At 38.3% G+C, this 21,984-nt stretch overlaps 1 protein-coding gene and 1 non-coding gene across 3 annotated transcripts in view; one reads left to right on the top strand and one right to left on the bottom strand.

The window, feature by feature from the left end:
- The window catches only part of DNAH8 (dynein axonemal heavy chain 8), a 322,731-nt gene that overhangs the window by 205,785 nt on the left and 94,962 nt on the right, over nucleotides 1-21,984 (bottom strand). For both annotated transcript variants that reach the window (XM_063812416.1, XM_054686792.1), the window contains 6 exons: nucleotides 20,270-20,385; nucleotides 18,149-18,255; nucleotides 11,759-11,834; nucleotides 10,231-10,420; nucleotides 2,848-3,044; nucleotides 2,194-2,320 (listed from right to left, as the gene is read on the bottom strand). In XM_063812416.1, coding sequence (XP_063668486.1) covers nucleotides 2,194-2,320; nucleotides 2,848-3,044; nucleotides 10,231-10,420; nucleotides 11,759-11,834; nucleotides 18,149-18,255; nucleotides 20,270-20,385 — 813 coding nt within the window. The remainder of the gene's footprint in view (nucleotides 1-2,193; nucleotides 2,321-2,847; nucleotides 3,045-10,230; nucleotides 10,421-11,758; nucleotides 11,835-18,148; nucleotides 18,256-20,269; nucleotides 20,386-21,984) is intronic.
- LOC112209660 (small nucleolar RNA SNORA8) lies at nucleotides 3,481-3,575 on the top strand. Its single transcript, XR_002944483.1, has one exon. It is a non-coding gene; the product is annotated as a small nucleolar RNA SNORA8 (small nucleolar RNA).

The following is a 21,984-nucleotide window of genomic DNA, read 5'->3' as shown; positions in this document are numbered from 1 at the left end:
CTGTGTGACCCCTGCACTTCTTCTGACCATCCCATTAGCCGCCCTCATTCATTCCCACATTTTTCTTGAGGGATCCCATGAGGTGGAGTGAAATCTATTGTTTTGTCTGTCAAGCCATGACTTCACAGGTTTCTTGCTTTTCTACTCCCCACATCATCCACATGGTCAGAGTATCCGTCTACCCTGACCCTGGACCCTGGACCTAGCCAGTTTTCCCAGGTCAACATGACCTATATTATGGACCAATCAGAGTCCTTTCTTGAGAGTTTGAAATGAGGCTTGAGGAGGAGCCACATAGTCTGGGAAGCAGAAAAACTCATGCACAGAGGGAAGAAGAAACGAGAGGCATAGAGAAAGAACTTCCTCAGCTTCCTACACTGTCCCTGATTCTGGTCTATTCTGAAGGCTCAGTTGCACCCTGGATTCTGGGATAAACCTTTTCTCCCTTAACATAGCTCAAATGTGTTTCTATTTCTTGAAACAAAACAGCTCTAACTAGTCAACTCTGCCTTATCAATCCTTCCCCTTTTACCTCTCAGTACCCCTACACTCCCCAATTCTGCCAAGCTTGAAACATGGCTGCGCCGCTCTTGCCTTCCAACCATTAAACTTAAGAGGCCTGTGGAGCTGAGGAGAAAGCGTGGCCCAAGAACAACCATGCAGCCAGTCTGGTGACTGAGGCTGTGAGAACGTATCTCATGAGATCCCCTAGGGGACCCTTTTCCCTCAGGCCTTAGGGATTCAGCCCACCCTCCCCTTTCTTTATAACTACCATCACCTCTTCCATTTTTAGATGCCACTCTCCAAAAACAAGCTCCCCAGCGAACTCTATCAGTATACTACAGTTGCTTTTTGTATTGTGGATCATAGTGCTAACCATTATGAGGAGACAAATGTGAACTTTTAAAAAATAATAGAGTACAGTTTCCAAAACGCTACAGAAGTTCTTGTAATTATTGCCACTGATGCATAGTTTCTGATTTCCAGGTAAATAGTCCCCCTTAAGTACTTGTAATTCTTTGGTACTTGTGATTCTTCCTCAGAGAATCACAAGTACTTCCTTGGTAGATATAATAATAATATTTAATATTTATTCAACATCAATCATACGCCAGGTACTATGCTAAGCATCTCATATAAAGCATTTCGTGAGGTGGATACTGTCATTTTCATCAGCAGAGGAAATGGAGATTAAAGAGGTCAAGTAACCCAAGTGGCCAAATTCAAGAGCCACAGTTACATTAACTTCTTGATAACAGACCTGAAAATCTACTTAAGGTAGATAATGGATGTAAAATACCTCATTCAAATATTGTCTGAGAATAAAATCTTTCCACAAACTTAGGATAAGACTGATTGTTATGTAACCATGGTAACAATGAGCCACCACAACCAGCTTTAAACCCAAACCACAGACCAAGTCAACATCGGTTCTCATATGTGTCCAACCCTATCAGTGCCAGGCCCTTTCTTCTGAATGTCAACTAGTCAAGAAAGACTTACTCCAATAAACCCGCCTCTGAGTGCCAACCAGCCTACAACAGTCTCACCTGAGTAAGCATCCTCCTACAGATGATGTCAACCTGTCTACGTCCACAGTCCTTCAACTCCATGCTGCCCAGACACCCTGTATGAGACCAGCAGTCTGCCCTGCCAGGTACACTGTGCCTGACCAGTACAGCTCTCTGTCACTACAGCAAGCAATAAAGTCATCTTTCTATTTCAAGCATTAATGATTGTCTCATCATCCTTTGATACTCTAATCCCAAATGGATCAACTTCTTGGCAGACTTCAAACTGTTTGACTCCCATCTCATGTATACAAGCCCCTCCTTACAGTAACCTAAAAGAGAATTTCACCTATACTTTTAGCTGTTTGACTGCCAGTGGAGGAATCGTCCTGTGTAGTGTGTCTACGGATGTGTATATAAAGAATACCAATGGCCCAGAACTATTTAACATTTATATTAGGTTGGTGCAAAAGTAATTGCAGTTTTTGCCATTACTTTTAATGGTATAACAATATTATAATATATCTTGGTATAATACTATTATTATAACCTTGGTATATTATTATTATTATATCTTGGTATAATACTATTGTACCAAGATAACTTAATAACTGCTTGCTAAATAAAGTAACACTTCATGTGAAAGTACAGATACTTTACATAATAAATATTTTTAAAATACCTGTATGTAATTCAAGTGTTCCTACAACAATAATAGGCTTCAACTCATCAATCTCCTGTTCAAAAGTAGCATAGTGTAGAATTTCTGATCTGATTTCAGTCAGAGAGGGGTTGTTAGCCAAAAATTCCTGTGGTAAGAAAATAGTCAATATTTTAATTTTTTAACAGTATAAATCTTACCATAGTTACATTAGAAAATTGCATTTGCTCATACACATTTACACTTGTGTGTGCAATGGGGCCAGTGGCTGGGTAAGAAATAGGGTGTCCACCAGGAAGCGAGGAATTTCACAGTCTGCAGGGCATGGTTATTCAGAGTTCTAAAGTTCCCTTGAGTCTCTAACCGAAATACAGCTGGGTCTACAGAAGTGTGACGCACCCTTGAATACCTAGCCTCTAGTCCGTGGTGGCACATAATTGGTACTCAATTGTTTAAGGAAATTGAACAAAATCTGTCTGAGCCTCAGTAATATCAATTGCCTCAGTGTGTCCATGTGAGAATTACACCAGCTAGAAGGTGACAGGTGCTTGGTATTTATAGATTCTTGGCCTCTGCTCATGGGTTCCTGTCATTATCCCTGATATTTTCCTGGTCCACCCTCAAGAATTAGAGACAAACAAAACCCAAACGACATCACAAGTAGCAGAAAGACACCTTCACTTTCACATCGCGGTCCTCTGTCCAGAGAGTCTTGTACTTCTGAAAGTCCTGCAGGGCCTCATGAGCTGCCTTTCTTAGGGAATTTACAGAGGAAGAAAGGAGCAGGACCAACTTAGAAATATCCTTGTGCTCCGCTACCCCCGGGTAAAAATTCTTCAGCTTCCTCGCAGGAATAACTTCTTCAAAAGATCCTGAAAACAGATGTTTTTACACTATAAATAACTTCTATATTCAACTTTAAATATTATCAGTTTTAATATTTGTGATTCTTTTTCAAACTGTATTTTCTTAAAGATTCTCCCTCCAAGAAACTAAGAGCTATTTTGAGTAATTAAGAGCTATTCTCTTGCTATCTTCATGTATTCTCATTAAACTATGGTGTCAGATTTTGAGCTCTAGATTTCTTTAATCTAGAAGAACTGTTATTCGGAGCAGATAACTGAAAGACACTGATTAAAACACCCCAAAATGTTAAAGTCCTTTAAGAAAAGGTTAAAAGCTTTGAAATTTCCACCCTGAGGAATAGCACAGTGGTTCAAGGAGAGACATTACATTTATTACCCAAATGACCTTGGGCCAAGTATTTAGTCTTCGTGGATATACTTGTGAGAATTAAATGAGACAACCTCTGCTGAGGTGTTTAAAGGTCAGCGCTGCAGATATTCAGCATCTGGCATCTTGGCTTCCTGCTTGTTAAACCTGGTATTTTTACTGATACAGTATTTGTGTAGTTTTCTTAGACTGTTCAGTTTGATACAGTCTTCAATAGTCACCAATGCTTTTATTTTTCTAGGGTGTCAAATTGAAAACTAGGCAGATCCACCTACTCTAAAAATGACCCTAAAATAAACTGGTTGAAGAAATTAGATCCCAAAGATTCTTGGTGAAGAATCACTACATGCATATTCAAATAGAGATAAGCCCCTCCTCACAGTAACCTAAAAGAGAATTTCACCTATAGTTTTAGCTGTTTGACGGCCAGTGGAGGAATCGGCCTGTGTATCACTATATGAATATTCACTATATGCATATTCAAATACAGATAAAAGAATCCAAAATACAAGAATTGTGCCCAGGCTGATAGGAGACATGTGGACTAAGCAACAGTTCTAATAATGAGGGCTAACTTGAAAACACATCTTTTGAAGATAAATTTTGACTCCAGCTGGCTGGGCACAGTGGTTCATGCCTAGAATCCTAGCACTTTGGGAAGCCCAGGCGGGGAGATCGTTTGAGTCCAAGAGTTCGTGACCAGCCTTGGTAACATGGCAAAATCCTATCTCTACAATAATACAAAAATTAGCTGAGCATGGTGGCACGTGCCGGTAGTCCCATCTACTCGGAGGCTGAAAGGGGAGGATTGCTTCAGCCAAGAAGGCAGAGGCTGCAGTGAGCTGAGGCTGCACCACCTCACTCCAGCCTGGGCAACAGAGTGGGATCCCATCTCTAAATAAATAAAACCAAGTAGTGGTAAGTTCTCCAGTTTTGTTCTTTTTCAAAATTGTTTTGGCCATTATAGGTCCTTTGAATTCCCCTATTCTCTATTCAAATTTTAGGATCAACTTATCAATTTCTTCAGCAAAAAAAGCCTTCTGGGATTTTGATAGAGATTGTATAAAATCTGTAGATCAATTTGGGAAGAACTGCCAGTTTAATAATATTAGATCTTCCAACCCATGAGCATGATGTATCTCTTCATAGTATAACTTTCAGCAATGTTTTGCAGTTTCAGTGTACAGACCTTATACTTCTGTTAAATGTATTTTATTCTTCCTTCCTTTTGTGCATTAAATTGTTTTATTTCATTTTCAGATGGTTCATTGCTAATATTTAGAAATATAGTTGATATCTGTATATTAATCCTGTATCCTGCAGTCTTACTGAATTCATGTATTAGTTCTAATGGGTTTTTTTTGTGTGTGTGAGGGTTGATTCCTTAGGTTATTTTTACATACAAGATCATGTCATCTGCTAATAAAGATGGTTTAACTTTTTCCCTTCCAATCTGTGTATCTTCAATTTAGTTCACTTATCTTAATCCACTTGATAGAATTTCCACTATAATGTCGAGTAGATGTGGTAAGAGCTAGTATTCTTGACTTGTTCCTAATCTTAGGGGGAAAAAATTCAGGCTTTCAACATTAAGTATGATGCCTTTTATAAGGCTGAAGAAGTTCAATTCTATTCCCAGATTGCTGAGCATGTTTATCATGAAAGGGTATTGGATTTTGTCAAATATTTTTTCTATGTCTATTGAGATAATCATGAGTTTTTTCCCTTTATTCTATTCATATGGTGTATTTTAGGATGTTAAACCAACCTTGCTTTTATGGGATAAACCTCATTTGGTCACACCATACAACACTTTTTATACACTGCTGGATTCAGTTTGCTAACATTTTATTTTGGACTTCAGCATGGTCATTTAAATTTAAGGGTCCTTTAAAGATGTTTTTAGATATAAAGAAGTCAAATTTAAACATCTTTTCTTCTATGGTTTGAGCTTTGTATGTCTTGAGAATCCTTCCCTACCCTGGTGGTATAAATATATTGTGCTGTTTTATTCTAAAAGTGTTGTAAAATAGATGGAATAGTGTTATAGGATATAGAATAGCAGGTATGATGTGTATCTAATTCAAGATATTACTGTAAGTTTTTTCCACATGGAAACAAATCCTTAGCCACATTTATTAAATAGTACATTCTTTCTCCACTGATTTGTAAATCCACCTATACCATATATTTTCATATACATGAGTATTTCTGCACCCTCTGTCCTGTTCTGCTGTATGTTATCTATCTTTGGATCACTAAAAGATGGTCCTCATTAGCCTGGCTTTGTAACACTCCCTGCTATTTGGCAGGGCAGGACCCCTCACCTTGCTTTTCTTCATCACCAATTTTTCTCAGCTATTTTTAACTCTTTTCACTTCCATATAATTTTACAATCAAATTTATAAATCAAGTTGACAACAGAAAAAAATCTATTATGATTTCTTTGGAACTGTATTACATTTATAGATTAATCAAAGAATTGACTTCTTCATCACGTGGACTTATTCTTGTCTTCCATTATCTCATTCAGTAATATTTTCTCCAAAAATGCTGTGCAAATTTTTCTTACATTTATTTGTTAAATACCTTATGATTTGTGGCTAATAAAAAAAATCTGTGTTTCTATTATATATTAATTGTATTACTGGTAAATGTAAAAATACTGGGGGTTTTGCATGTTGATCTTTTATACATAAACATTACTGAACTTATTGGTTGTAACAATTATTTCTAGATTTCCTAGATTTTCTATATATAATCTTTAAATAAGGACAATCTCAGTCTTCCTCTCCAATTCTTCTCATTTTTTCTTATCTTAATTCATAATTAAGATCTCTAGTAAACTATCAAATAAAAATGATAATAGTGGGCTTCCTTCTTTATTCTTCATTTTATTGATAATGGAATACTTCTAAATATTTTTACAGATGACACTATTGGAAAATCTGTCTTATTCCTAGTTTGCTAAGAGGCTGTATTTAAGTCTATGTGTGGGTAAGTGAAATATACTTACAGAAACATATATAAAACACAAGAAATAGGTAAAATGTATATTAAAGAAGAAGAAAAAATGAATTCCAATGTACTCACCACCAAGTTAAGAATAGAATGTTACCAATAGATCAGTCCTCTCTAGGCACCTCTCTAATCCCATTCCCTGCCCTTACCCCCAGAGGCAACCATTATCCTGAATTTTCTTTGAAGATAAACTTTACAATAAACCAACATGTTTATCCCTAAACACCTTTTAAAAGCTGAGCAGTAAGCACAAAACTAGCCATAAAGGAAAGAACATTAATTGTTCATGTGAGATGAAGGCTCCTACAAGAAAAGAGTCTCTGGGACTGGTCTGGCTTCACCTTTTCTACAAGTTTACAAAAGCCCTTTGTGGGGGAAGCTATGGGGCAGGATCATAAATAAGTCCTAGAAAATATATGTGTCATGACAATCAGGGCATCTGGCAGCACTGTGTTTGTGGGCCGAGTAATAAATGTCCAGCAAGAAAATGGCCAGGATAGTGAGCTAACCTCTATTTCCTTATATCACAATTACCTGCCTCCAGTTCTCAGTAGTTGGTCAAGGCAGAACGCTTCTGAGGAATGAATAAGTTTCCTCAGCTGACCCAGAGCAATGAGTGTAGAGCAGCAACTTCATCAGCACATGGTGAGAACAAGAAAGTCCAGACAAGAATACAGACCAGGTTTACCCAGGCATTCTGTCTTCAAGTTAAAAGACAGTATATATAACGGCATCCAGCATTTGGTGAGAGCAGTCAAAACTCACCTGTTTCCTAAGTCACACTGGTTGCCCTCTATGCTTAGAACATAACTATCACTGCACAATCACCCTTCAACATTCACCTTGAAATTCCCTTCACCTGTCTGCTGTGTTTTATTCCTGTTTCCAATATCCCATATCTTCTTTCTTTTTTTTTTTTTTTTTTGCTTTTGCTTTTGCTTTCTTATTTTGGAAGACTACAACCTTCAGTAACGTTGTGGAAAAGCGTGTGTTGATGGTACATTTTAAAAGACATTGCATGTCTGAAAATGTCTATTTACATCGTACTTGGTAGATAATTTTGCAGATAATAGAATTCTTATTTGCAAGATTGTTGATAAGTCCAAGGAGATTTTTGCATCTAACAATTTATAGTTTTATGTTTAGCCTGCTACAATAATAGAAAAATATATAGAATGGACTAGGGATAGAATAAAGAATATTGGCAAACATTGGATTAAACGTAAAAAAACTAGATACTGATCTTCTTATATGGATTAATTCCCAGCCCTCTTATTAGGTTTGTGACTTTGGAAAAATTATTTAACCTCTCTGAAGAAAGAACTGGGTTTGATTCATAATCTCAGAAAACACAATCCCAAACATCATAATCTCAGAAATCCCAAAAGCTCAAAATCCCTAAAATCTAAATCCCAAAAGTATAAAATCCATGTCTAAAATTCTGAAAATCAAATCCCCCTTTAAAAATGTAAATAAATATATTTAAAAGAACTGTTTATTAAAATAATAATTATTTTTTCCATAATTATATTTTTGGGATTTTGATCTTTTTGGATTTCAACATTTGAGATTATGGCATTGGATTGTCTTTCAAGATTATGATCAGCCCTTGAAGGAACTAATATTTATCTTCCCAGGTATTTTATGTAAATTCATAGATACATCCACATGCTTTTTCCCTAGCTCTTCTTGCCTCTGATTTTCCAAAGTTGCTCTTTCTAGGTCCTGAATGGTCAGTCCAGCCATTCGTCACTGCCCAAGAGTCCATGTATATCTTTGCTTCAGACCACTCTCCTTATAAAAAAGGTATACTGCTTGAAGCTCTGCCCACTGGGGGGAATTCCCCTTTTCACTCTCCTTTAGGGCCACTCCTGAGTGGGCTGTAGTGCAACAGAAGTCCATTTTCAGCTGACACCAACACATCAAGCCAATTCAGATAGACCAGTCCTGAGATTTTTCATCCTTTATTAGCTGGTTGTAGGGAACACCCCATGAGACCACAGATGTAAGCTGAGAAAGCAATGTTAGTGCAACATAGAAAGGTGCCACAGGGGTCTGAGCCACCTGGTTGTGTAGCTTACCTGGTATCTTGGGGGTGTTTTTGTTTTTTGTTTTTTGGAGACGGAGTCTCCCTCTGTTGCTCTGGCTGGAGTGCAGTGGTGCAATCTCAGCTCACTGCAACCTCTGCCTCTGGTTCAAGTGATTCTCCTGCTTCAGCCTCCCCAGTAGCTAGGATTACAGGTGCCTGCCACCATGCCCGGCTAATATTCTTGTATTTTTAGTAGAGACAGTGTTTTGCCATGTTGGCCAGGATGATATCAAACTCCTGACCTTAGAAGATCCACCTGCCTCGGCCTCCCAAAATGTTGGGATTACAGACGTGAGCCACCACACTGGGCCTTACCTGGTATCTTGTTATTTTCAATTTGCCTTTCCCTGCATCACAGTGGAAGCGACATAGTTTTGAGACCAGTTTCTCAACCCCATTAAAAAGTTAAAGAGACCAGTTGAAGAGACCAGTTTCTCAACCTCATCAGAAAATGGACAAAGGACATGAATAGACACTTTGCAAAAGAAGACACTTATGTGGCCAAAAAACATATATTAAAAAAAGCTCAACATCAGTGATCATTACAGAAATGCAAATCAAAACCACAGTGAGATACCATCTCATGCCAGACAGAATGGCAATTATTAAAAAGTCAAGAAACAAAAGATGCTGGCAAGGCTGTGGAGAAATAGGAATGCTTTTACACTGTTGGTGGGAATGTAAATTAGTTCAACCATTGTAGAAAACAGTGTGGCAATTCCTCAAAGACCTAGAACCAGAAATACCATTTGACCCAGCAATTCCGTTACTGGGTATATACCCGAAGGAATATAAATCATTCTATTATAAGGATACATGCACGCCTATGTTCACTGTAGCACTATTCACAAGAGCAGACATGGAATCAACCCAAATGCCCATCAATGGTAAACTGCATAAAGAAAATGTGGTACATATACACCATGGAATATTACGCAGCCATAAAAAAAGAATGAGTTCATGTCCTTTGCAAGGACATAGATGGAGCTGGAAGCCATTATCCTTGGCAAACTAATGCAGGAACAGAAAACCAAACACTACATGTTCTCACTTGTAAGTGGGAGCTGAACAATGTGAATACATTGACATAGGGAGGGGAACAACACATACTGGAGCCTGTTGGTGGGGGATGGGGGGTGACGGGAGGGAGAGCATCAGGAAAACTAGCTAATGCATACTTGCTTAACACCTATGTGATGGGTTGATAGGTGCAGCAAACCACCATGGCACATGTTTACCCATGTAACAAACCTACACATCCTGCACATGTACCCTAGAACTAAAATAAAATAAAATAAAATAAAACAAAACAAAATAAAATAAAATAAAAAAGAAACCAGTTTATTTCTATACAGGAAGTGTCAAAAAAAAGTTCATAACATTTTGGGTCACTATCATATCATATTCATAATTACTTAAGTGACGAATTTATGTTTACCTTAAGTTTATCCAACCTACTATTATGCAGAAAGTAAAATTAGTGCTAAGATTTATTTTAATTTTTAACTTAAGATCATCATAGTAGAAAAGTGATTTAAAAATCCTTTTCACCCACCACCCAAAGCCAGGAAAAAATGCCTGCACGTTATGTTTAAGATGAAACATACTATTTTTTAAATGCAAAAGGTATCAAACATATAAAATAATTTAAAAATCTATATGCTATCAAATCCAAGAAGGATCAGTAAGATCATGGACTAATTTTACATTCTTACTTTCTTCCTTCTTCAGCAGTTTTCCTGTGTTTTGATGGGTCACGTCAGTAGTCGTGGGGCTGGGAATGACAGACTTGATGGGACGGATTTGCTGTTGCCCCCAGTGAGCCACTCCTCTGCTGACCTCCAGGGTTAACTGGATCATACGGTTAATGGCTTGTTGAATGTCATCCAAACTAGGAATCATCACCTGTGGAAAGAAGAAACAAATGTGTAATACTGCCGGCACATACAGTCCATCCCTCAATTTTCACCACCTCCATTCCCCACTGAGTGGGGCAAGCCTTGGCTGGCCCAGTGCAAGGCTGATTTGAGGGGGAGAATGATAGAGGAAGATGGGGAGGATGCAGATTTTCTCTATCCTGAAGTTTTCCCGCTATCGATTCCTGCAAGCCTCATTACACCACGAGCTAATGCGGACGTAACTTTTTAATAACAGATAGAAATGACATTTCGATTTTGTTAAAAAGGTCAAACTAGTACTTGTCATCCTTTTCCCCATGAGGGTGGCAGAATGCAGTGGGAAATTACAGACTATGTGTTAGAGATCTATGAAACAAAGCAACTGAAGAAGCTACACCACCAAGATTCTGACCTCAGTTCTTTGAAATGTGCCAAATAAGCTAAGAAGCTATCCTTCAGGAGGTCAGACCATGTAAAGGTGGTTTTAGGTGAGTCACGGACCGTTTCTGCCTGGGCTTACCCTTTGACCCATCGCAGAATGCAGCTCAGCCATCCCATGTGGCTTGGAGTTCCAGATGCCCATCAGCAGCTGGGGTAGTTGTAGAGATAAGTGCCATGGGAAGACACGGGTGATTCAGATGCTCAGGGCACAGGCTCTTTTTGTCTTTCTCTTCTGCCATCCTTACCTTAGTGCGTTGCCTCACAGTCATGTGTTTGAGGTAGGGATCTGGACAACTATGATGATTTTATTTAGATAATTTAATGTCTGAAGTAAGAAAAAGCAAGGCAATTTGTAGGGTGCTTGCTAACTGCTGGCAGAACAGATGCCTAACTCAATTCTTTCACGAGGCCTTCAATACACCGTGAGCTAATACAGAAGTAACTTTTTTTTTTTGACAGAGTCTTGCTCTGTCGCCCAGGCTGGAGTGCGGTGGCATGATCTCAGCTCACTGCAACCTCCGCCTCCCAGGTTCAAGCAATTCTCCTGCCTCAGCCTCCCAAGTAGCTGGGACTACAGGCACCTACCACCACGCCTGGCTAATTTTTGTATTTTTAGTAGAGACGGGGTTTCACCATGTTGGCCAGGATGGTCTCGAACTCCTGACCTCAGGTGCTCCACCCGCCTTGGCCTCCCAAAGTGTTGGGATTACAGGTGTGAGCCACTGCACCCATCCCAGAAGTAGCTTTTTCATAACAGATATAAATGACATTTCCGATTTGTTAAATAGTGAGGGAAAGTGAAAAAAGACATAGGACCAAAATGTTACCTTAAATGAAAGCTCAGTTCTAGTACTATACTTCTTAAGTACCTTATCAAAATATCAGTGTATTTAATAATACTTACCACATTAGGAATTGCAAGATGTACTTCACTTTTTATAAAGGAAATAATATCTTCTGACTGCTTTCGCCCATAAAGGCTGCAATGAGATGGACATTTAGCTGATGAACCTTACCCTAAAATTTCATTAATAGTTTATTATGCTAGAAAATTCAGTCCGAACAATAAAGATCATTTTTAAAAGGCCAAATTACACAAAGAGAATATTACTTAGAACAGAACCCTAAATTGCAGAGAACTAAGAAAATACGATGACCCAATAGTCTTAGAAGTAAAATAGTAATCTCATATACATTTTCTACTATTTTATTGTTGTTCTTTCTCAGTAATAACCTTTAACAATGTTTACTAAAGGCATTCTTTGTTCCCAGCCCTGCAACAGATACAGGACGAGATCACCAGCATATACTTTTATATGCTTCTTTATCTATATTTTTACAAGATTAAACAGGAAGTTTCTGGTCCATGCTTTCCAAAAACCGCTTTGTTAAACAATATCACTCATGCACAGACAGCAGCACAGACGCCTGAGTCCAGTTATGAAGGACACATGCAGAGCTGCAAATTAGTCTGGCTAGCATAGCTCCCTCTGTCTTAACCTCCACCCCATCCCAGGCAAAATTATAATAAATGTAAACTGTCCATTCTCTTTTTCTCTGGGAGTGCAAGAAATACCGTCATTACTGAAAACTTACATCTCCATTTCTAAATACAAGCAGATGGGGGGTGGGAGGGGATCACAAGAAACATAGAGGCCACAGTTCAAAAGTGAAGACCCAACTTTTAGCACTCAGGGCCAATGGTTCCCAGATAAACATATTATTGGAAAGGACTGAACAAAAAGCAAGCAAGCAAACAAAACCCCTCAATTCATAGTGTCCCAGTGAAATTCAAGATGTTGCAATAAAATTAGTGTGGGCATTGATTCAAAGTGTGTAATTTGAGAATAAGAAAGAGTTTTCATAAAGTATAAAGGAACAGTTGAATAATAAAGGCAGTGAACAGTGCACTAGATCATTTGGTACCTTATATAGCAAATTAGAGAATCAGCTGAAGGTATTCTCCAAAATTTCAGGTGCAAAATACAAAGAGAGAGAAAATACTTAATAACATTTATTGAATGTTTAATGTATGCCAGCCACTTTCCATAGATTACCAGTTTATGTTCACATTAATTCTGTGAGGCAGACCCTATGATTATTATTATTTCCATATTGTAGATAAGGAAACCAAGGTAGGGACAGGTTAAGTAATTTCCAGAGGGTCACTCCGCTCAGAGATGCTTACTACCTAGATACGGCATGTGAATACTGTGTAGATATGGGAAATTAAAGCAAAGCACTCCTTTAACCTTAAGAATAGGTTTGTTTTTTCATCTTCAAGAGATTCTCTAGGTGCCTGACAGGATTAATGGGGGAAAAAATCCACCTGCATCTAAACATACAATTTGTGAATTTCAAGAATAAAAGAGAAATCCTGTCAGCATCAAAACAAATACAAGTTGTTAGTTGGAAAGGAAAATCGGATTAGCAGCAGAACTCTCCTCTAAAAACTGAAACCAAAGAAGCCAATGGAGCAGCCTCTGTAGAGTGTGAGAGAAAGGGATTCTGATCCCAGAAGACCAAGCTAGCGTTCGCGTGTGGGAATAAGAGAAAGACATTTTAGACAAGTAAGGATCCTCATGTATGCCTCCTCAAAAATTGCTGAATTGCCACAGAACTTGTAAATCAGTGTAGCATAGTGAGTTCATACTTCAAAAAAGCTTCTTTTTGCCAAACTCATCACAATCACGGATGGGAGATAAAGGACATGAGAATGCTCAAATACAAGGTAAGCATCTGCATGAAGTAGAAATGGAGAGAAACTCAAGGACAGTCTAGCCAGGGTTGAGGGCTGGAAAGAGGCAGTGACCGTGGGGAGGTTGGCTCTGGTGGAATATAGAGGATGGACAGGACTCAATGAGGAATGGGGCCTCGGCCAGCCTCACTACTTAAGGCCAAAAACTAAGATGATGCTCTCCCACCTGTCTTGCAGATGATGCTGCAAGACAAGATGTGTCAACTTACTTCCTGCAGCTACGGCTTTTCCAGGAGATGCAGACCTGGGGCAAAAAAAGCACATCCACAAATTCCCTGATAAGTAACTAAGTTAGGCCACCCATGTGCTCCCTAGCCAAACCTGCCATACCCCCAGTATCTCTCCAGGGGCCAGTAACTGTGAAGAAATAAGACCTGGTTCTGTACTCAGGGTTCTAAGTGTCATTTAGAGGCAAAAGTGAAACTCACAGATAGGGAGAGAGAGAAGGAAAAAGAAACACAAAAACAAAGCTCTCGCTCAAAGAGAGCCTGCACATTAAAACCCAAGTATGCGTGAATATGTCTAAGGGTAAGAAAGAGAGGTAACGAAATCCAAAAACGAAACAGAAACTCACTCTAGATAAAAATTAATGTCCAGATAACAAGCTCTAAAGTAAGGGAAAATGTTCAGTGATATATGAATACTCTTCCAAAAAAATTAAAAATTTGCTAAACTAAAAAGGCAGAAATAATACCATATCTGGAGGATAAGGAAAAAGTATTTTTTCTTGAAATATTTAAGATGCCACAGATGACAAAATCTTTAGAATAGATACAGAGATACTGCCCATAATGTAGTTCAGAAAGGCAAAAAGATAACATAGATGACAGAGTCATTAGGAGACAACGAGAAGAGAATGAGAAGCCCCAACATATGAAATGATCACATGTCCAGTGTGCCCAGGACAGTTCCAGATTCACTGTGTCCTGGCACCTCACCTGGACAGTGCTCCTTCACTCACAAAAGTTCCATAGTTGGAACAATAAGTTATGTGGTCATTCTACTCAACATTCAATTAATAGGAGTTCCAGAAGAAGACAATGAAAGAATATCCTAGAAGCAATAACTAAAGGGAAAATTGCTGAGGTTTTTTCTAGCATTAAGGAAAGCTATAAACCCTCAAATAGAAAGTGCACTCTGAGAACAAAGCAGGATTAAATAAAGACAAATCCACACGGGGTAAGAAAACTGCAGAAACATTAAGGATTAAAAGAGAATATTCAGTTAGACTCTTGCAGACTTCTCATCAGCAGCAACAAAACTCAGAAAAAAATGAAGAAATACTTTCCAAGTGCTAAAAGACAAAGAAAAATTTTATATCCAGCCAAAATGTTATGAAAGTATGAGGGCAAAACATTTTCAGACTTACAAAAAAGGATAAAAGAGTCTACTTCTCACAGATCCTCGCTAAAGAACCAATGGGATACAAAAAACTACATGAGAACCTGGAGATTTTAATAAATTATGCCAGTAAATAAATTATTTTAATATATTATTTTTGAGTGTTTACAAAAAAAGTAAAACTAAAACATCAAACAGCAATAAAATATGTACAGTTCAGTGAGTAAAGCCTGCCAAGGCCCTTGTAGTCAGAAATAAGACTAGAAAACTGCAAAACTAAGGACAGTGCTTTTTTTTTTTTCTTTTTTTTTTTTTTTTTGAGATGGAGTCTCACTCTGTTGCCCAGGCTGGAATGCAATGGCACAGTCTTGGCTCACTGCAACCTCCACCTCCCAGGTTCAAGGGATTCTCCTGCCACAGCCTCCCTAGCAGCTGGGACTACAGGCGTGCACCACCACACCTGCCTACTTTTTGTATTTTTAGTAGAGACGGAGTTTCACCATGTTGGTCACGCTGGTCTCAAACTCCTGACCTCAAGTGATTCGCCTGCCTCGGCCTCCCATGGTGCTGGGATTACAGAGGTGAGCCACTGCGCCTGGCCAGTACTTCTTTTAGTTGGAGCAAAATATGTGCATTCTAAAGTTAAGGGTAATCACTTAAAGAACTGAAGTACAGAAAAGAGAATAAATGGTGAAAATTATCCACCACAAAGACAACAGTCATAATGAAATGAATCAAAGAAAAAGAATGTTGAGAAGAAAACACAAAATAAAATGTCATAAATTAAGTGCAACTATATCAAAAATCACAATAAATGCAAACAAATTAAACTCACTAAGACAGAGATAATGAGATTGAAGGAAAATTATCAGGTATACAATGTTTTTAAGAGGTAAAACTAAAAAGTACAGAGAAAGGCTTAAGTAAAGAGACCGAAACAATTACACAAAAAAAGTTGGTAAAGTAATGACAAACTAAATTGTGAGGAATCAGAATTAATACAGATAAAGGGATGTGCCAAATAAAAATAAAAGGAAAGGTGCTCTTAAGCAGGTTTAGCTACTATGACCTTGTATGCACCTAACAACACAGCCATAGAATACATAAAACAAGAACCGACCGAAACAAAAGGAAAGTTTAATAAATCCACAATCACACTGGGAGAATTGAACAGTACAATTAAATTAAAAATCAGCAATGAATAGCCAAGGAATAAATCTAACAAAAATGTGCAGGACCTTTACACAGAGATTTATAAAACGTCACAGAGAGATATTAAAGAAGACATATCAATGAAGAGGTAATACATAATTCTGAATAGAAGACTCAATATTTGTAAGGATGCTAATTCTCTTCAAATTGATCTATAGATACAATGCAACTTAAATAACTCCCCCACCTGACCTCACAAGTAAGTTGATTTTTCAACAACTTTTGCTTGGTCAACTAATTAACCATATGGAAAAAAATATATTAATTTGCTACCTCACACTAAGCATAAAAATCAATACCATGTAAATTAAAACCCTAAATATAAAGGTCAAAACTACAAAAGTTTTGGAAGACATTATGAAGTAGGGAAGAGTTGGTTTCTTTAAACAGATCACAAATCACTAAAATTGATAAATTTGAATATTTTTAAAACTCAGCAATGGAAAATGAAAATTAATAAAGAAAATGAAAAGATAAGGCAAAACTGACAAAAGACATTTGTTATATTATCATCAATAATGTAATATACTAAGAATACTTATGAATTAATCCAATTCGATAGAAAAACAGGCCAAAAAAGGAACACAATTTTTTTTCTTTTTTTTTTAATCATACTTTAAGTTCTGGGGTACATGTGCAGAACATGCAGGTTTGTTACATAGGTATACACATGCTATGGTGGTTTGCTGCACCCATCAACCCGTCATCTACATTAGGTATTTCTTCTAATGCTATCCCTCCCCTATCCCCACACCCCCTGACAGGCCCTTGGTGTGTGATGTTCCCCTCCCTGTGTCCATGTGTTCTCATTATTTAACTCCCACTTATGAGTGAGAACATGTGGTGTTTGGTTTTCTGCTCTTGTGTTAGTTTGCTGAGAATGATGGTTTCCAGCTTCATCCATGTCCCTGCAAAGGACATGAACTCATTCTTCTTTATGGCTGCATAGTATTCCATGGTATATATGTGCCACATTTTCTTTATCCAGTCTATCACTGATGGGCATTTGGGTTGCTTCTAAGCCTTTGCTATTGTGAACATTGCCACAGTAAACATACGTGTGCATATGTCTTTATTTGAGAATGATTTATAATTATTTGGGTATATACCCAGTAATGGGATTGCTGGGTCAAATAGTATTTCTGGTTCTAGATCCTTGAGGAATCGCCACACTGTCTTCCACAGTGGTTGAACTAGGAACACAACTTTTAAGGAAGAGAAACAAATGGCCCATAAACACAAGAAAGTATATTTAATCTCATCAGTAACCAGGAAAATGCAAACCAAAATCCTGATGAGATGCCATTTCACACCCTGTATGTTGGCAAGAATTTTTTAACCGAATAATACTGTCTGTAGGGATGAGGGGCCATGGGTACTCTCACTATGTGCTGCCTGGTAAAATGAGGCATGCACATACCTTAGGACCCACCAAACCCACTCCTAGCAGGTGCAACAGGAGACAGGTACTCACAGAAGCTTTATTCATGATAGCAAAAACTGAAGCAACCCAAATCACCATCACCAGTAGAATGGATAAACAGACTACGTATACTCCAACTACATAGAAGTGTAAAAAACTATACCCCATGGATGAATCTCAAAAACATTATACCAAGCACAGTTCAAATACAGGCAAAATTAAATGATACGTGGATTGGGGATACAAAAGCATAGTAAACTGTGAAGAAAACCAAGACAATGATAAACACTAAGTTCAGGATAGTGGTTACTTTTAGGTGAGAAGGGAGAGGACCCATGAGGGGACTGGTAGCCTTTTTTTGTCTCAGGCAGGGTGTTGGGAATATGGGTGTTCATTTAACTACAGTTCTTGCAGTATTACACAAATACTTTCATACAGTCTTTTAATGAATGCTATATTTTAAATTTTATAGTTTTTTTATTAATAAATTTATAAGAGGTGCTATTCACATTATAATATAAGTATGATTACCAGACATAATTAGCATATTTTCAACTTGCCTTGCAACAAATATTCTTCTTTTCATTGTGTCCAGAGATAACCGTGTAGCTTTTTGAAGACTGTCTAGTAATTGATGAGAGAAAAAAGCAAAGACCTCTTTACACTCCTGTAATAAGAAATCAGATTAAATTTGGTATCTCTCCTCCAAAAAACCTCGAGCATCCCCAAAACAATGACACAATATTAGATGTGGCATGTGAAAGGCAACAAATAATAAACTATACAATTTCAATGATATTGTAGAAATAAATTCAGTCCTAAATTACTTGTCTGTTTTTTTTAGACAAATAAGAATACATGAAAAATGTGTTTGCATAAACACCCTAGCAAACCAGAGGGACTTATTCAAAAACCAAAATTCACAAACAGTATGTTCAGAGTAATCCTGGCTTGCTCAATACTCAATTTTCACCTAACAAAATTGAAGCACTTTAAATGTGGTACATTTCTCAATGATTAACGGCATGGGCACAAGAAGATAACTAGTCTCCATCCTCAAGAAGCTCAGCTTGGTGGATAAATGTATTTTAAAATGTGCAATACTCAAATATATGAGATGAAAATTCTACCCTCTGGGACAGCGGTTTGACCCTCTCTCCACACCCTTCCTTCCCTTGGGAGAAGTAGCCAAGTTTATTGATCAGAGCACAGGACAGGTTTTGAGCCTGGTAGGCAGAGATGTGGGCCCATGTCTTGCTTACACAATGAGTCATACATTGGGGCAAGGCTCTGGCCATACTGTTCCTCACTGCTCTAGAACCCGGCCCCTCTGAGACTGGGTTGGTGAGGCAGAAGAGAGAGTAATAAGGCATGAACAAAGAGGAAATCAAGATTTTCCATGTGGCAGTGGGGTACACTCAGGGCTAGTGAACTATCAAGCTAAAGCACAGATGTGACATAATCAGATTATTATTATTATTATTATTATTTTTCTTTTGAGACAGAGTCTTGCTCTGTCGCCCAGGCTGGAGTGCAGTGGCGCGATCTCGGCTCACTGCAAGCTCTGCCTCCCGGGTTCACGCCATTCTCCTGTCTCACCCTCCTGAACATAATCAGATTTTTATGTTAGACCATTCTGGCAGCAATGTGAGAGATGAATTTGCGAGGCAGAGGCTATTTATGAGGTGACCACTAGCACAGCTCCAGTGATCCCCCAACTGGAGAGGTTCTGAGGGTACTCAGTCATGCTCTAAGGACTTCAGCCAGTGTCAAAAGGTAATGCAACTGAAAGACAGGCACTTCTGAGAGGGGAGTGCTCCAGCTGACACCTGCTGGTTGCTAACAGCTGCCTGGGGCATGGTACTGAGAAGCCTAAACTCTGCAGAAATCTAGATGCTGCAGAAAAGTGTTTCCCAATTATCTGGCAATATCATCCTTGAGCAAGAAGGTGAAAGTGGAATAAATGGGTGCTGTTTATTTCTAAAACTGCATCAGATTGTGTAAAAGTGGGTAAAATAGAAAAAGAATGAAAAGAAGGTGGGTATGAAGGATTAAAAGAAAACTGACCCAGGGAGGAGAAAGCAGGAATGAGTGCAAATGTGACAGTGACATTCAGAGCTCATGCATGACCAGAAGGGTGAGGACTAAGAAGGAAAAAGAAACCCCAGTCCCCCTTCTGAACCTTCATTCTCAACACATTTCAACTCAATGTGAAAATCTGCCTATCTAGGGCTTCTCCTGGGGAAGAGTCCAGAGTGGTCATCCATAATGCTAGTTTAAAATGCAGATCCCTGAGCCCCAAGTGAACCACAATCTGGACTTGCAATACAGATAACCATTAAACACAACAACTGAGAACAAAGTTCTCCATTCTGAGTCAAACCGATTGCTGCTCCAATCCCTGACGTCACATTTACTATATGAGAAAACATGGTCAATCACAATGAGGAGAGGTGACTACATAAACTGTAATTGACAGAATCACATCAAAAGCTGTGATACTGGGGAAAACCTAAAGGATTGCCTGATCCTACAGTATAAAATTGAAAATTATACTTTCTGTATTTTGTTAGAAATTAGATTGGTTGCAGAACTGCCTGGAAAAAGCACCATATGGGGTTATCTATAATCCTATAAACCATAATTCTGTGAATTGCATGAAGTTGTTCCACAATAAATACCTTTTTAAATTCATCTTCTTTATCATTAGTATCAACCTCATTCACAATATTAGCTTCATAGTCATTGTTTTCACCCTCTTCTGTTTCACTTCCAAAAACAACGTGTTTCCGCTGTTCTATAGACAAAAGACAAAACAAAAATATAACATTTGACTTTTTAGCATTGTCTGTATTCTACATGGCCAAATCCTCTTAGGAAGCTCCTTTTTAAAAAGTTCTTACTTTTAAAACTGTTTTTTGAAAAATGCTTTTCGCATTTGTTCCTCTAGGAGTCATCCTTGAATTCAATTTAAATTATCCACCTCAATAGAATTGTCATTCTACTAAGAAATACACTCTGTAAATATACAATCTAGAATTCAGAAAAGTTTTAAGAGAGTTTTACCTATTATCCTTCTAAATTATCTGTTTATCTTTTGAGTTTTCCAACTTGACTGAAATGATATTTTTGTGTTTTTGACACTTGTGATGAAACTAATTAAACTAAGTGGAAAAACTCTAAGAGGAAAGATGTGATGTGCATACTCATTCTAGGCTGAGGCTTTCTCATCCTCAGCACTACTGACATCTTGGGTGGGTCAATTCTTTGTTGCTGGGGGCTGTCCTGTAGGATGTTTAACAGCATCCCTGGCCCTTTTCCACCAGAAGCCAGTAGCAACAACACCCACCCCCTCCCCCGCCCCGCCAACACACACACACACACACACACTGTGTGACAATTGAAATGTCTCCAGACCTTGCCAAATATTCCCTTGGGGGCAAAATCCCTTCCAGTCCCATTAAGAACCACTGTTCCAGGCACAGTTTTCTCTTTCTCTCTCTCTCTCTCTCTTCTTGCTATGTCACTTTCATGGGATCTCTGCTTGACTGGAATGTTCTCTCACTCCAAAAAGCCAGTTTCCCACAGATTCCCTACTTCAAATATGTTGGTAATTAGCTAATTAACTTCATCCCTGTAAGGCAGCGCCATCTCTCAGGTCTCCTTCGAGAGTCTGGGTGGCACACTCTGTGTCAGTGACCTACTTACTGGTGCAGTCAATGGCTAGCCTTGCTCGAAGCCAGCCTCACACTACTTCCCTGAGCAGCAGCTGGGGAGAAGAGCAGATGCGTAGTAAACAGGGATCGTGACTGACAGGCACATCCCCTTACAATACTAACAAGTAAAACCTCCAACTACAAAGTTTTACCTAATCAGTTCTTATTTAGAGCTTGAAAACAAAACTTTAAAATGAAATATGTCTTTCTCTTCTAATTTATCCAAAGATTTGTTATATCTAGGACAGGACAATAATCTGAGCAAAGCTAAAAGTCCCGTGTTCTTAAACCATAATCTAGGAAGCAAAACACTCCCCTACTAGGGAATCTTTTCTTAAAATTCCCTGCCCCTGATAAAGGGGATTCAAATTCAACAGCTTCTCTCTCGGGCTTATTAATAAAACTGAAACTATTAGAACCTATTGAGATAACAGGAAATTCAATAGGGTAAAAATTATTTCATTCACTTTAAATAATGCAGGCACCTTGTCATACAAATTTGCCTGAACAGATGTGATGAAGTAAGGAAGTTTCTCTTAGTCCCAGTAAAGCAAACTGAATGAAGGTTATGAGGGTGTGGGCAGAATCAAAAGTTAGGAGCCTTTTAGGGCATCCTTTAATCATGGGAGGGGGAATGGATGGTGGAGAATACATGCTTCCGTATCATGTTTTCTTCCTTG

Source organism: Pan troglodytes, chromosome 5 (genome assembly GCF_028858775.2).
Source record: "Pan troglodytes isolate AG18354 chromosome 5, NHGRI_mPanTro3-v2.0_pri, whole genome shotgun sequence".
Taxonomy (NCBI): Eukaryota; Metazoa; Chordata; class Mammalia; order Primates; family Hominidae; genus Pan; species Pan troglodytes.
This window is presented reverse-complemented; position numbering and strand designations above follow the sequence as displayed.